General features: G+C 48.3%; 2 protein-coding genes across 2 annotated transcripts in view; one reads left to right on the top strand and one right to left on the bottom strand.

Annotated features, from left to right (window-relative positions):
• COL4A6 (collagen type IV alpha 6 chain) overlaps window positions 1-9,025 on the top strand; it is an 82,588-nt gene extending 73,563 nt beyond the window's left edge. Inside the window, exons 38-45 of the mRNA XM_024128062.3 lie at window positions 2,703-2,819; window positions 3,131-3,292; window positions 3,481-3,579; window positions 4,840-4,986; window positions 5,739-5,855; window positions 6,440-6,631; window positions 7,348-7,634; window positions 8,357-9,025. Coding sequence (XP_023983830.1) covers window positions 2,703-2,819; window positions 3,131-3,292; window positions 3,481-3,579; window positions 4,840-4,986; window positions 5,739-5,855; window positions 6,440-6,631; window positions 7,348-7,634; window positions 8,357-8,617 — 1,382 coding nt within the window. The 3' untranslated portion in view covers window positions 8,618-9,025. The remainder of the gene's footprint in view (window positions 1-2,702; window positions 2,820-3,130; window positions 3,293-3,480; window positions 3,580-4,839; window positions 4,987-5,738; window positions 5,856-6,439; window positions 6,632-7,347; window positions 7,635-8,356) is intronic.
• Window positions 9,026-11,098: 2,073 nt separating this feature from the next.
• Window positions 11,099-15,661, bottom strand: part of ATG4A (autophagy related 4A cysteine peptidase) — an 89,899-nt gene continuing 85,336 nt past the window's right edge. The window contains exon 14 of the mRNA XM_028482546.2: window positions 11,099-12,089. Within this exon, the coding sequence (XP_028338347.1) occupies window positions 12,019-12,089 (71 nt within the window). The 3' untranslated portion in view covers window positions 11,099-12,018. The remainder of the gene's footprint in view (window positions 12,090-15,661) is intronic.

Here is a 15,661-nt window from a genome sequence, read left to right as displayed (position 1 = left end):
ACACTCCCTAACACCATACACAGAAATAAACTCAAAATGGATTCGAGACCGAAATGTAAGACCAGACACTACAAAAAAAATATATAAACAGCTCATGCAGCTCAATATTAAAACAAACAAACAACCCAATCAAAAATGGGCAGATGACCTAATTAGACATTTCTCCAAAGACATACAGATGGCCAAGAAGCACATGATAAGCTGCTCAACATCACTAATTATTACAGAAATGCAAATAGCACATGAAAAGCTGCTCAACATCACTAATTATTAGAGAAATGTGAATCAAAACTACAATGAGGTATCACCTCACACCGGTCAGAATGGCCATCATCAGAAAATGTACAAACAACAAATGCTGGAGAGGGTGTGGAGAAAAGGGAACCCTCTTGCACTGTTGGTGGGAATGTAAATTGATACAGCCACTATGGAGAACAGTATGGAGGTTCCTTAAAAAACTAAAAATAGAATTACCATATGATCCAGCAATCCCACTACTGGGCATATACCCAGAGAAAACCCTAATTCAGAAAGACACATGCACCCCAATGTTCATTGCAGCACTGTTTTTGCATTAGCGAGGTCATGGAAGCAACCTAAATGCCCATCGACAGACGAATGGATAAGGAAGATGTGGTACATATATACAATGGAATATTACTCAGCCATAAAAAGGAATGAAATTGGGTCATTTGTAGAGATGTAGATAGACCTAGAGACTGTCATACAGAGTGAAGTAAGTCAGAAAGAGAAGAACAAATATCGTATATTAAAGCATACATGTGGAATCTAGAAAAATGGTACAGATGAACCGGTTTGCGGGGCAGAAATTGAGACACAGATGCAGAGAAGAAACGTATGGACACCAAGGGGGGAAAGCGGCGGGGGGGAGGGGGGGGTGGTGTGATGAATCGGGAGGTTGGGATTGACATGTATACACTGATGTGTATAAAATTGATGACTAATAAGAATCTGCTGTATAAAAAAATAAAATTCAAAAATTAAAAAAAAAGTCTCATTCTTAAAGAAATACTTGAGCTTTTTTTTTTGTTTTTTTTACTACTTGAGGTCAGTAGTACCTTTATTGCAGGTTTAATGATATATTGGTGTAATTATAAAATCAAGAAACAAGTGAAAAGAGAAGGAGTCTCCAAATATTGCCTTGGAAACAGACATTTTTACAATCCATGCGCTGTCCACGCTTACTCTACTATATGCGGTGTCTTGTTTATTGGTTTTGCATAATTTCAGCACATATATATGTATAGATATATGAAGTTATATTTTCAGGACAAAAATACAATGTGTCTTTCTTTTCAGATTTTTACCTTTGTGAAAAAGCAAAATACTTCAACGATTCATCAAGATATAACTGGCAATGCTAAAAGTAGCACTAAGTGGTTTTGCAACTAGTTTTGCTTTTTGTTTTTCCTTTGTTTCTTTTCCAGACTTCTAATAAGTGGAAACTTTTCTTTAAATTTATTTTTTCCTCCTTTATATTTCCTCAGTATCCAATTAATCAATGAGCTGTTAAAGACACCCAAATTAAGCAATCTGCCATCTTTCTTTACAAATTTTCATGGATTTACTATTTCTTAGCGAAATATGAGAAATTCAACATTAATATTTTCAGCTTTTCTTGTCAGAAAAATAAAATTCAACATCATATTTTGGTATTTTCTTGTCACAAACAAGAATCTCAACCACCAGAACAGTTTGTCAACCAATTCGAATCTATTCCTCTTCATTTGACTATCTTTTAGAATATACCAAAGTAATAAATACATTTCTTCCATGTCACAAGAATAAAATAGATTTCTACATTTGTATACGTGGCTTTGATGTGTTTTCTCAGCAAGATTACCATCTATGTTTTCAATGTATGCATATTGTATAAATCTACTGTAATCGGTTGAAATTTTTGGTTTTGAACATATTATTATAATAGAAATCATTCCACAAACAGAAAACATGTAAAGCAGTATTAAACTTTGAGCAAACGAGTATTACGTATGTACTTCAGTAAATGGCTATTCCCTTTGGCCAAACAGGGAGGAGGAATTCAGGCAATTCAGCAAGCATTCAGCTAATATCCTGAATTACCTATAAAACTGTTTTCCAGCTTGCCTGGAAGACCCAGTAGTTAGCTGTAGAAGACACCAGGGGTCATAGCGCCCTTGCCACCTCCACTCTGCTCGAGCAGGCGAGTGGGTGTCTGTTCTGACTGGCTGGGGCCTGTGCCCCACCTCGATCTGTGACCTCCTCGGAGTAGCAGCAGACAGGACTGGCTAACTTGATGAAATGTTGTGCAACAGGGACAGTAGGTTTAAAAACACCGTAGGAAACTTCGATTCCAGGTGCTGCAGTCATACCTTCTTTCCTTCCTGATTTAGGGGAAATCTGTCTAAAGTATTTCCATTACCAGCGAGGCTGGAGAGCTAGAACTTTCCGAAGCTCTATCCATCCCAATTCAATGCAGCGCCTGGTGCAAGCGAGGAGTCTCTGAGCCCCTGTCAGCTGCGCTGGGCCGATGGCTGCCAACGGAGGAGAAAGGGAGAAAAGCCCTGTGCTGGCCTCGGCTGGTCTGGCTCCTACCTTAAGGGCTTCCACTTTCTTGTGTGAACTTCCATTTTCTCTGAGAGAGCCTGACCCTCTCTTAGGCACACAAAGCCCCTGCAGCCCCTTTTATTTATTCTTTGCAGGTTTCCCAGGTCTCCAGGGCCGTGCTGGTCTCCCTGGTGCCCCAGGCCTCTCCTTGCCCTCAGTCATAGCAGGACAGCCTGGCGACCCCGGGCGACCAGGCCTAGATGGAGAACGAGGTAAAGCCAGGAAGCCCCAAAAGGCTGGCCATCACGTTTTGTCTGGAGTTTGGGGAGGGCCTGTCTACAGTCCAGCCCCATCCCCACTGCTGGATGTGCACGGGCCTGTGAGGCTTCACGTCCCTCCCCCCGCAGGGACACGGGGTTGGAATGGGCTGCATTTTGCTAAAAGGGTTTGGGAAGGTCTGGGCACTGGGGCCCCACAGAAGGCAAGGGAACATTATGTGCCCTGGGAATAGCCTTTGGCTTCCTATCAGTCCCGACGCTTCCTCTCCCCTCTGCCCTCATCCCTATTCCGATCTTATCCCTAGGCCGCCCAGGCCCCCCGGGCCCCCCAGGCCCCCCTGGGCCATCCTCGGATCAAGGCGACCCGGGAGACCCTGGCTTCCCTGGAATTCCTGGCCCTCAAGGGCCCAAGGGAGACCAAGGAATTCCAGGTTTCTCTGGCCTCCCTGGAGAGCTAGGACTGAAAGGTATGACTGTGTGGCTGCCTACTGGGTCCTTTCCCACTCCACTGTCAGAGATGGCCCCTTCCTGCAGCCCTGTGAAGAGAGACCAGCTGATGATGCTTTTCCTGCCCTCGCCTCTGCTTAGTCTCAACCCCACCACCACCAGCACCACTGTGCCAGGCCCTGACTTGCTTTCCTTTGGACTTTGCCAGGCATGAGAGGTGGGCCTGGCTTCATGGGGACTCCAGGCAAAGTTGGGCCACCTGGAGACCCAGGACTTCCGGGGATGAAGGGGAAGGCAGGGCCAAGAGGTGAGTTGAGAGCATGTGCCTGGCTGATCCTGAGCTCAGGGGAGGGGTTGGGGGGTATCATTCCTTCAGGAGTCACTGCTAAGCACGCCAAGAAAGCCTGGATGGCTGAAGCAGCTGGATCAAGCTCCTCCAGGGAGGGAGTTTCTCCACCTTGGAGATAACCCTGCCTCCATCAGCTCCCAGGACTGAAGGCCATTGCCGCTTTGCCGCCACGGATCTTGCCACTGACTTCCCCTCTCTGCATTGTTTCTGCATTTGCGGTCACTGCGTTTGCACTCAGATCACCACTCACCCATTTGCTGAATCCAGAAATGAAGAACCATCCTTTCTGTCCTTTGTCACCCTCACACACACATCCAATCCATTAGCAAGCCCTGAGGGCTGTGTCTCCTATAAATGTGCCTTGCATCTGCCCCCCTCTCATCACCTCCACCTCGACCACTGAGATCCAAGCCACCAACATTTCTCATGTGGATCGCTGCGGTGACTGCTAACTGGTCTCCCTGCTTCCATTATTCACCTCCCCCAACAATCATTTCTCTAGACAGTGGTCAGAGAGGTCTTGTAAAAACAGAAATCATTCATGGGCGTCCCATGGCATAAGAATTAACTATGGCCATGAAGCCCTCTGTGATGCCTCCCTCTCCATCCTCATTACCAGCCCTTCCCCTTTGCTGTTCACTGTGCTTTTGTCACACTAGCCTCTTTCAGTTATCCAAAAACACCACGCCTTGACTGGCCACAGGGCCTTTGCACATGCTAGTTCTACTTCTGGAATACTCTCCCCCACCCCACCCCCAGCTTGCTCTAATGCTTTAATGGTCTCAGCTTAAGTGTCACTGCTTGTAAGAGGCCACTTATAACTCTCTCTAAAGCAGGTTCTCCACCCCATAGCCCTCTCCACTCCCTCCCACTGTCTGTGCACTGTCCATTTCCTTTGTAGCACTTCTTACAATTTGCAGTAAGATTAATGGTTTTTGTCAGGTTACACATTTTTCATCTTTATCACCAGACCATCGTCTCATAAAGGTCTTACTCACTGCTCTATCCCCTGATCTACCAGGCTCTGGCACATAGTCGGCACCCGAGAAATACTTTTTCAATGAATTAATAAGCAAATTGGCTTGTTTGGCTTCTATTAGTAAGCCAGCCGGCTGGGTTTGGGGTCTCGGCTGTGATGCCAACTGAACCTCCGGGAGCCCACCCTGGCCACCTCCTCTGCCACCGCTTGCCATTTCCATTTCTCCCACGTGCCCACAGGCTTATCCGGCCCCCGAGGCGCTCCTGGACAAACACCAATTGCAGAAGCCATCCAGGCTCCTCCTGGACCCATGGGTCTAACAGGCATCGATGGCATCCCTGGCCTCATGGGGGACCCTGGGATCCAAGGCCCTGGAGGCCTACAAGGTGAGGAGGGCTCCAGAGAAAGGGGACTTCGCAAGGAGCTGAGACGGCTTTGGCTGGGAGGCTGAAGCAACTGGCTGGGAACCCCGGCTCCAAGGGGGCACCTTCATTGAGCGTTTCCTCGGCTCCTTCACAAAGCTTCCAAGCTTCTCGCCAGGAAGGAGCAGACCAGCAGGGCCAGCAGTTGTACTTGGCTTCAGGGAACGAAGCACATGGAACGAAGTGTTCTGTGTGGGCAGAGCACAGCAGCTAATCCAGACAGCTCGTCGTCCCTCGCTAACGTTAACGTGCTGCTGCGGGAAGGAGGGAGCGTGGTGTGGGGACAGAGAGCAACAGAGAAAGCCCAGGGCTGGGGGACGGAAAACCCGGCTTCCAATCCCAGTTTTGCCCCAGCCGGAGTAAGCTAGCAGTCTCTCTGGACCTCGGTGTCCTCATTTCTGACATGGGACCCCAGCAGTTGCCCTGCATCCTCCTCAGCATTGCTGGGAAGATTAGAGGAAGGGAGGGGGACCTGGGTGTGAAGGAGCTCAGAAGGGCTAAGTTCAGAGTGAGGTCCCAGGGCTGAGCTGCCCGGACGTGAACTAAGGACTAGCCCAGGAGGCTCAGCCCTGAGCTCAGCGTGCACTCCAGGGTGATGGCCAGTTCGCCCTCTCCTGGTGAGTCCTGGGCATGACACACGAGTCCCCTTTCTCCAGGGAAGGCTCCTCCAGACCCTGCACATTGAGTACCCTGCTGTGGGCCTTCTCTCCCGGCAGGCTTCAAAGGTTTACCTGGCATCCCGGGCAAAGATGGCCCCAATGGACTCCCTGGCCCACCTGGGGCTCTTGGTGATCCTGGTCTCCCTGGACTGCAAGGCCCTCCAGGATTTGAAGGTCTGGCAATGTCGGCACTAGGGGGCAGAGGGCTTCTGTAAGGGTTTGAGGCTTGAGGGTGAGTCAGAATCTCAAATCGTGGAATTAGGAAACTGGGCAGTAAAGCTTGACACTACTAGCAGGCTGGAAAACTGGGCTCGAATCCGTTCACTCCATTCTGAGCCTGTGAAGGATTAGAGCCCTATATTCCAGAAGGCAAAGGACTGTTCCACATAGTTCTGGGTTCTCTTCCAGCTCTTAAGAGCTATAACTCTATACTATAGCGTGGCCCCCTGCCCTGCACACCCCCTCTTCTACCAAGGGATTCTGACGTGGGTGGAAGGGGGGTGGTTCAAGGGAGAAGAGAATCTGAGATAAGATATGGCTGCTCTGCTACTTACCTTCCATTTTATGTCAGAGATGGCAAATCAGTTGTCCTGAGTAGAGAACAGTCCTGAAGCTCGCTGGGAAAGTGCCGCGATTGTTAGCCACGTCTGCCACGGGCAGGAGAGGAGGGTGTGATTTTGCCTCACTCACCCCAGCTCTGCTTTTTCACTGCCTCTGATTCAGCAGGTCCTTGGTTATCTCTGCTCTCTCCATCTCAGGAGCTCCAGGGAGGCCGGGCCCCTTCGGGAGGGCTGGAATGCCTGGGCAGAGCGTGAGAGTGGGCTACACCTTGGTGAAGCACAGCCAGTCGGAACAGGTGCCCCTGTGCCCCGTCGGGATGAGCCAGCTGTGGGTGGGTTATAGCCTGCTGTTCGTGGAGGGGCAGGAGAAAGCCCACAACCAGGACCTGGGTAGGTACCGGCTCGCACATCCAGCCCTGGCCCTCTGTCCCCACAAGGACCAAGAGCCACACTCCCCGCTCCTCCCAACCCTTGGTGGGCCCATGTTGGGTAGTGGGTTACAAGCACCAGCTCTGGAGTCGGGCAGATCTGGGTTCAAACCCCAGCTCTTCCGCTCACTCTGGACACGTTGTTCAACCTGTCTAAGCTTCCGCCTCCTTCTCAGTGGAACAAGCCTAATTCTAGTACTTGTCCCATAGGGTGGACTAAGGATTACAGGAATCACCCATGCAAAATGCTTAGAACAACGTTTGACACGTATTAAGCATCCATTAAACGTTAGCGATCAGCAGTGGTAATAATAATATGACCTGCCGGCAACAATGATTACCCAAGAATTAACTGAATTGTCTTCAGGTGTGTTCCAGAGAAACGCAGGCTCACTCTATTATTAAATGCTGATTTGACAAAGCAGACTAATTAGGGAGTCATCATTCAGTTTCTAAAAAGATTCTTTTCATTATCAAACTTCCCTGGTGCATAGAAAATAGACTTCAGTGTGTGTACAGTGGTCCGGGATAGGAAGGAAAGGCGTCCCTGCTCTGCTACCAGCAGTTGGATATGAACCCAAACCACCATCTAGTCCAGTCGTAGTGGCTCCAGGGACAATCGCAGCCCTGCCCCTCGGCCAGAACTTATCTGCCCCTGCCCACCTTCTCTCCTTGCAGGGTTTGCTGGCTCCTGCCTGCCCCGCTTCAGCACCATGCCCTTCATCTACTGCAACATCAACGAAGTGTGCCACTATGCCCGGCGCAACGATAAATCCTACTGGCTCTCCACCACCGCGCCCATCCCCATGATGCCCGTCGGCCAGACGCAGATTCCCCAGTACATCAGCCGCTGCTCTGTGTGTGAGGCGCCCTCGCAAGCCATTGCCGTGCACAGCCAGGACATCACCATCCCGCAGTGCCCCCTGGGCTGGCGCAGCCTCTGGATTGGGTACTCCTTCCTCATGGTAAGGTCCCGCACCGCCCTCTCCACCAGGATGAAGGCCGAGGGCGGGGAGTGCTGGGAGGGAAATTGTGAAATCGAGTGCTGAGGGAGCCCTGTGACTCGAGGGCCGGGACGGTAGGCCAAATACGAGGCCTACTTGTTCTCGGCAGGTAACAAACACTAAATGGCACCCTAAAGGGTATGGTACAGATTGCAGTAAAAGTTCCAATGAAGGTGACTTCAGAGCCAGAGCTATTAATAGGTCCACTGGGGGGAAGGGCCCATGGTCTAACGACCTTGTGGACTATTCCGTGCTCTCTCCTTTCTCTGGAGCACACCGCCAAGGGCTTGGGGCCGACGGAGGGCTCTGAGAAGAACTGCATCCTGAACCCTGTTGGCAGTTTCCTTAATTCAGCCTTTCTCAGATTTGTCAGTGGAAATGATCGGGGGGCACCTAACACACCTTGGACTCGGCGGGACGGCAGCAGCTTGGGAAATACTGGCCGGGATACGGCCGCGGCCCAGGAGCCGTGGGTTAGGAGGGCGCTAGGGAGCTTGGAGGGGGCGCTCCCGGCTCTGAGGCTGAGACAAGGGAGGATGAGCGCCCCCGGTCCTAAAACATAGCTGTTGGTCCGCTGGCCAGACAGGGGGTCCTGAGCCAAGGGACCAGAGCTGAGAGACAGAGCAGCGGGGTCCATCACCCCCCAAGGTGACCAGTTCACAGCCACCGCCCATCTGTTTCAGCACACGGCCGCCGGCGCTGAGGGCGGCGGCCAGTCCCTGGTCTCCCCTGGCTCCTGCCTAGAGGATTTCCGAGCCACTCCTTTCATCGAGTGCAGTGGTGCCCGGGGCACCTGCCACTACTTTGCCAACAAGTACAGTTTCTGGCTGACGACGGTGGAAGAGAGGCAGCAGTTTGGGGAGGAGCCTGTATCTGAGACGCTGAAAGCCGGGCAGCTCCACACCCGGGTCAGCCGCTGCCAGGTGTGTATGAAAAGCGTGTAGGGTGGCACCTGCCACTCTGCTCCTTGCCCTCCCCTGCCCCGCACAACGGTCACCTCACACACCTGAGCGGTCTGAAGAAGGAAAGCCAAGCCCTTTTGCCCATCTGTCAAGTTGTACATCGGCGTCTCGTTTGGGCTAGACTACGGGACACTGATCACCCCCACCCTCAGGCCCCATGGGTGAGCCCGCCCTGCTGAGAGCTGCTGTCCCATTTCGGTGCTACAGTTTGCTTTGGATGTTTGTGTGACTCTTCATGGCTACCTCAGAAAGACCTGCTGGGCCACCACTTTCTTAGAATGCTAGCTTTCCTCACTCTCTTGATCAGAAAGCTCTCCGTGATAGCTAAAGGAGTCATTTCATTATGGCCAGAGGTCACCGCACATCATTTGGCTTAAACTAGAGCCCAGTGTTTCCACATGAAAAAAATTTCTCTGGCTCAACATTATGGATGGCTCAAGCCTGCACAGGGCAAGCTCTCAACTCTTCCCGGTGACCTGCTAGCTTTCCTCACTCTCTTGATCAGAAAGCTCTCCGTGATAGCTAAAGGAGTCATTTCATTATGGCCAGAGGTCACCGCACATCATTTGGCTTAAACTAGAGCCCAGTGTTTCCACATGAAAAAAATTTCTCTGGCTCAACATTATGGATGGCTCAAGCCTGCACAGGGCAAGCTCTCAACTCTTCCCGGAGACCCACTGTGTCTAGGCAGGCAGCAGAGCTGGAATGAGGTGCCAGCCAGTGTCCCGGGGTGAGCTCTGACTCCTTCGAGAGTGAGCTTAGGGACGCTGGAAGACCAGCAGCCGAGAGGTGCTCGTTAACTTCACGTGGTCGTAGACAAATCATCACTTCCTCCTTGCCGGCTCCCTCCCCAGCCACAGGCAGCAGACTTGGCCTGGTTCAGAGTAGAGCAGAGGATGCACCAAATGCCGTCAGACCCATAAAGAGAAATGAGAACTGCAGCCCTTTCCCCGGGGCCGGGGGGAGAGGGGAGGATGGGTAAGGAGGTGTGAACTTTGCTTTTGACTCCAGGAACAAAAAGGAAAAAATCCCTTGTCCAAATTTCTCAGAAGCCCCTGTTTATTCCAAATGCCATTCAGATGCGTGCAGTGTGGCAAATCGACACTGCAGTGTTGGTTCCTTCGCATTTTGAGGCTGTGAGAGACTTTCCATTAAAATGTCCATCCAATTGCTCTTTCACAGGTAGCCTGTTAAACCATTCTGATATGTTTTTAAAGCCTCATAAAAATCTAGCACAGTCCTCTCTTTAGCAGTTAGCAGACCCAAAGCAAGCCTGAGTAGACTGTAAAGTATATTCTGTTTAGGGGGATTTGTTTTAACCGTTTCCTTTAATTAACAGTTTCCCAGAACACTTAGCTATGTTGACATGAGGCAATTCCTTCCAGGTGATTCTGCTTCCTTAAATATTATGTAAACTGTGCCAACACAGACAAAGCATAATCAGTATAATCTGAACTATTGTTACCTTCACCTCCTCAGTAATAAGCATGGTGTCAGTTTCGTACATTGCAAATAAAAGGAATCCAATATGAACATTTGACTCTTTTGACATTCTTTCTTTGATGAAAACTTTTCTAAAGTCCATCTCACTGAAATTCATAAGCCCCCCCCCCCCTCAGAGCCATGGGGGTTCCTGTCACTGCAAGTCGAGCTTTATAACAAAACACTGAGACACGGAAAAATACAATTAAAGTCAAGGGTTGATAATGTCTTCCAACAGGCAACAAATCCACAACATGCTTCAAGATAAGCCTACAACTGTTTTTAGCCCCATCACATGCTAGAGTTCAAGAAAGGAATTTCCATATCTCTGGGGCCTCAGGATCATTTACAGATAGAAAAGTAGAGAAATTTTAAAGTCATTAAAATCAAATCTAAGATATATGTGCATATATTTGTATATGCATACAAGAGATCCTCTGGAAGGATGAAGAAGAAATTAATAACATTGGGAGTGTTCAGGAAAGAGAACTGACCTGTGGGCGGGAGAGACATTTCACTGAATACCATTTTGCACCTTTTGAGTTCTGAACCGCTGGAATATATTACCTACTGAAAAAGAAAAAAACGGAATCTAAGGAAACAAGTGTTCAAATATTCCTAAATATACCACACAAGAAAACCCACCTTGGTTTGGTGCTAGCTTTCAAACCGCAGTTGCTGGCCTTCCTGGGGGCTTGGTTGAGCATGGAGGTGAAATGCATAGGTTAAGAAGACAAGGAGAGGAAAAGGGGAAGATACCACTGGGACATGAGGTGCGTCCACACAGGAGAGTGGTTAGCAAAGCCAATTTGACGAATATGTGCTTTCAAATTTAGTATGTTGCTTGCTAGTCCTGATATGGTTTGGAATTGTATTTGATACAGAGATTAATGTCACCACATGAATAGTTCTTTCCAGTTATGACTGTCAAGCAAAATGGAGTCAAATTCAAACACAATTTTTAATTTCCCAAACAAAAATCAACAATTTAAGTCAGTGATTAGCAAACTAGAGCCTGTGGGCTAAATCCAGCCCTCTGCCTGTTTTTGTAAGTAAGGTTTTATTGGGTTACGGCCAGGCTCATGTGCATGCACATTGTCTATGGCCGTCTTGGGGTTTCACCAGCAGAGATGAGTAGCTGTGACAGACACTTTGTGGTCTTCAGAGCCTAAAACATTTCCTATCTGGCCATTGACAGAAAAAGTTTGCAGACCCCTGATTTAAGTGATAATGATTTAAGGACAGGGTGACCATCTGACAAAAGTATCAGTAAATATGGGGACAGTGACCCATCAAATAGTTAAGGTTCTCTCAAACAGGAAGGAGATCAATAAGTATTCATTTGATGTAATGTCTTTGACACACTTTTTGAGATCAATTATAATTATATAAATACATATTCAAATAATTTAACAAGAACTTTTTTTCCCTGATACAATGATTATCACTTTATTATTAGAGCAAGAGAACAGATTGCTTCTTAGTATTTAGCCCAGAGAGGTCAAACCTGAAAGGGTGAAGAAGCACAGGGTAACCATCTCTCATCTGCTGGTGCTGGAAGCAAGGTGGGAGTTGCTGTCTATCTTCCAGACATCCACCTCCTCATTTCAGTAGCTGAAGATTCGCTGTGGCCACCTAAGAAGCTGGGAAGTTCAAGAGACGACTCCTAATCTTTCTGCTCCTAGATTCCATGATTGTTTTAGTTCTTTCTGGGGAAGGGGTATATTGTTCACTTGTTTGTTTTTTTCTGAGAAAAGGTGATTGGCTCAGTCATGATTGCTATCAAGTTTGTATGCTGCTGGCATATCAGGCACTTGCTGACTAGAAGAGTTTTATGTGATGAGTTCATGTTCTTCTGGTGCCAGATGGAAGACAGATCTCCAAGGTGAGTTCCCACTATTCTATATGCTCAGAATCTCGAAATCTTCCTCCAGGTCAAACTCCTCTAGTTGCTCAGTAGAGTCGATGAATTCTATCACAATACAGAAAAGAGGAAGAAAAAAGCTTGACACTTTGGCTCAAGCGGTCAGTAAGTTACTCAGTAGTTAAGACCATGCATTTTTAATTGCATGGAGCATGGAGGGACTCCTCTACTTGTGTAGAGGAGACTTAATAGGCGGGACCACTGCTGAGTATTAGCAATTCTCTGTAAAGAATCAAAATAGGTTTAAGGGCCAAGATGTGGGAGTAGAAAGACCCTGAGCTCATCTCCTCTCATGAGCTCACCAAAATCACAACTATCTGCAGAACAACCATTGATGAAAAAGACTGGAACCTACCAGAAAAGATCTTCTACAACTAAAGTCATAAAGAAGGATCCACAACATGACGGGAAGGAGGGGCAGACTCGTGATATAATCAAATCCCATACCCCCCGGTAGGCGACCCACAAACTGGAGAATAATTATATCACAGAAGTTCTCCCACAGGAGTGAGAGTTCTGAGCCCCACATCAGGCTCCCCAGCCTGGGGGTCTGGCACGGGGGGGAGGAGCCCCCAGAGCATTTGGCTTTGAAGGCCAGTGGGGCTTTACTGCAGGAAGCCCACAGGACTGGGGGAAATACAGACTACACCCTTGAAAGGCGCACACAAAAATTTCATGTGCACTGGGACCCAGGACAAAAGCAATGATTTGATAGGCGCCTAGGCCAGACTCCAGACCTGCTGGGCCTGGAGACTCTCCTGGAGAGGCAGGGGGTGGTGGCTGAAGCTCACCCGGGGGACATACACACTGGTGGCAGACATACTGGGGAATATTCAACTACATGAACACTCCTGGTGGCTGACACGTTGGATCATTAGTGCCAAGACCTGGCCCCACCCGACAGCCTATAGGCTCCAGTGCTGGGACACCTCAGGCCAAACAACCAATTGGGCAGAGACACAGCCCCACCCATCAGCAGACAGGCTGTCTAAAGAAGTCCTGAGCCCATGGCCTCTAGACAAGCCCCTAGACATGGCCCTGCCCATCTGAGGGCCAAGACCCAGCTCCACCCACCAGTGGGCAGGCCCTGGCCCCTCCCACAAGGAAGCCTGAACAAGACTCTAAAGCAGCCTCACCCACCAGGGGGCAGACACCAGAAGCAAGAAAACTACAATCCCACAACACAGGCCAGACCCTATCCTGGGACCAGCTGGCACCTGACCCTGCCAACTAGCAGGCCACTGCAACCTCAGGGACACCCCAGACCCCATACCCAACTGTATCAGAAACCAGCCCCCACTTACCAGTGATCTGAAATGAGCTCTGGGATCCCTGGGCCCAGGAGCCACACTCCAGGAAACAGCTCTGCCTGCCAGTAATCCAGCACTAACCCCTGCCAGTAGTTGGGCAAGAGCCCCAGAGGCTTCGGGACCCTGACTCCGGCCACCAGTGAGCCAGCACTAGCCCCAGGGCCCCCTTGGATTCCACAACCAGCCACCTCGTGACCAGGCCCCACTAAACAGCAACCAGCAGCATCTGCACAAGGCAGGGCCTGGCAACCAACCAGACTAGAAGCCAACTAAGCCTAGCAGACCACCCACACAGTCAGCCCACCACAACAGAAGGAACCACACAGCCCTCTTAGGGGGAACACCTAGAGCATATAGCTTGGGTGACAGGAGAGGAGTGCACTGATGGAATGCATAGGATGCCTCCTACAGAGGGCCACTCCTCCAAGGTTGAGAAACATAACTAACCTACCACAGACATAAAAATACAGATAGCAACTTAGACAAAATGAGGCGGCAGAGGAATATGTTCCAGACAAAGGAACAAGATAAAACCCCCAAAAAGAACTAAGTGAAGTGGAGATAGGCAATCTACCCAAGAAAGAGTTCAGAGTAATGGTCGTAAAGATGATCAAAGAACTCAGGAGGAGAATGGATGCACAGAATGAGAAGCTACTTTTTAACAAAGAGGAAAGATAAAGAACAACCAAACAGAGATGGAGAATACAATAACTGAAATGAAAAATACACTAGAAGGAATCAATAGTAGACCAAATGATACAGAAGAATGCACCAGTGTGCAGGAAGACAGAGTAATGGAAACCACTGCAGCTGAACAGAAAAGAGAGAAAAAGAATGGAAAGAAATGAGGACAGTTTAAGAGATCTCTGGGACAACATCAAATGCACTAATATTCGCATTATAGGAGTCCCAGAAGGAGAAGAGAGAGAGAAAGGGCCTGAGAAAATATTTGAAGAGATAATAGCTAAAAACTTCCCTAACCTGGGAAAGGAAACAGGCACCCAAGTCCAGGAAGCACAGAGAGTCCCATACAGGATGAACGCAAAGAGGAACACACCAAGACACATTATAATCAAAATTACAAAAATTAAAGATAAAGAGAGAATACTAAAAGCAGCAAGAGAAAAGCAACAAATAATACACAAGGGAACTCCCATAAGGCTATCAGCTGATTTTTCAGCAGAAACTCTGCAGGCCAGAAGGGAGTGGCACAGTATATTTAAAGTGGTGAAAAGGAAAAACCTACAACCAAGAATACTCTACCCAGCAAGGCTCTCCTTAAGATTTGATGGAGAAATCAAAAGCTTTACAGACAAGCAAAAGCTAAAAGAATTCAGCACCAATGAACCAGCTTTACAATAAATGTTAAAGGAACTTCTCTGGGTGAAAAAGAAAAGGCCACAACCAGAAACAAGAAAATTACAAAATGAAAAGGCTCACCAGTAAAGGCAAATAAAGGTAGTACATCATACACAGACAAAACTAGTAGGGAGGTTCAAAGACAAAACTTGTAAAGTCACCTGTATCCACAATAAGCAGTTAAAGGATACAGAAAACAATCAGATGTAAAATATTATATCAAACACTGTAATCATGAGGGGAGGAGAGTACAAATACAGGGGGTTTTTTTGTTTTTGTTTTTGTTTTTGCAGTACGCAGGCCCCTCACCGCTGTGGCCTCTCCCGCTGCGGAGCACAGGCCCCGGACGCGCAGGCTCAGCGGCCATGGCTCACGGGCCCAGCCGCTCCGCGGCATGTGGGATCCTCCCGGACCGGGGCACAAACCCGTGTCCTCTGCATCGGCAGGCGGACTCCCAACCACTGTGCCACCAGGGAAGCCCCCAGGGTATTTAAAATGCACTTGAAATTAAGAGATCAGCAACTTGAACAATCACATTTATATATAGACTGTTATACAAAAACCTCATAGTAACTGCAAACCAAAAACCTATAATAGATATACACACAAAAAAGAAAAAGGAATCCAAACATAACACTAAAGGTAGTTATCAAATCACAAGAGAAGAGAACAAAAGAAGAAAAGGGAAGAAAAGACCCACAAAAACAAATCCAAAACAATTAACAAAATGACAATAAGAACATACATATCAACAATTACCTTAAATGTAAATGGATTAAATGCTCCAACCAAAAGACATAGACTGGCTGAATGGATACAAAAACAAGACCTGTATATATGCTGCCTACAAAGAGACTCACTTCAGATCTAGAGACACATACAGACTGAAGGTAAGGGGATAGAAAAAGGTATTTCATGCAAATGGAAATCAAAAGAAAGCCAGAGTAGCAA

Source organism: Physeter macrocephalus, chromosome 21 (genome assembly GCF_002837175.3).
Source record: "Physeter macrocephalus isolate SW-GA chromosome 21, ASM283717v5, whole genome shotgun sequence".
Taxonomy (NCBI): domain Eukaryota; kingdom Metazoa; phylum Chordata; class Mammalia; order Artiodactyla; family Physeteridae; genus Physeter; species Physeter macrocephalus.
This window is presented reverse-complemented; position numbering and strand designations above follow the sequence as displayed.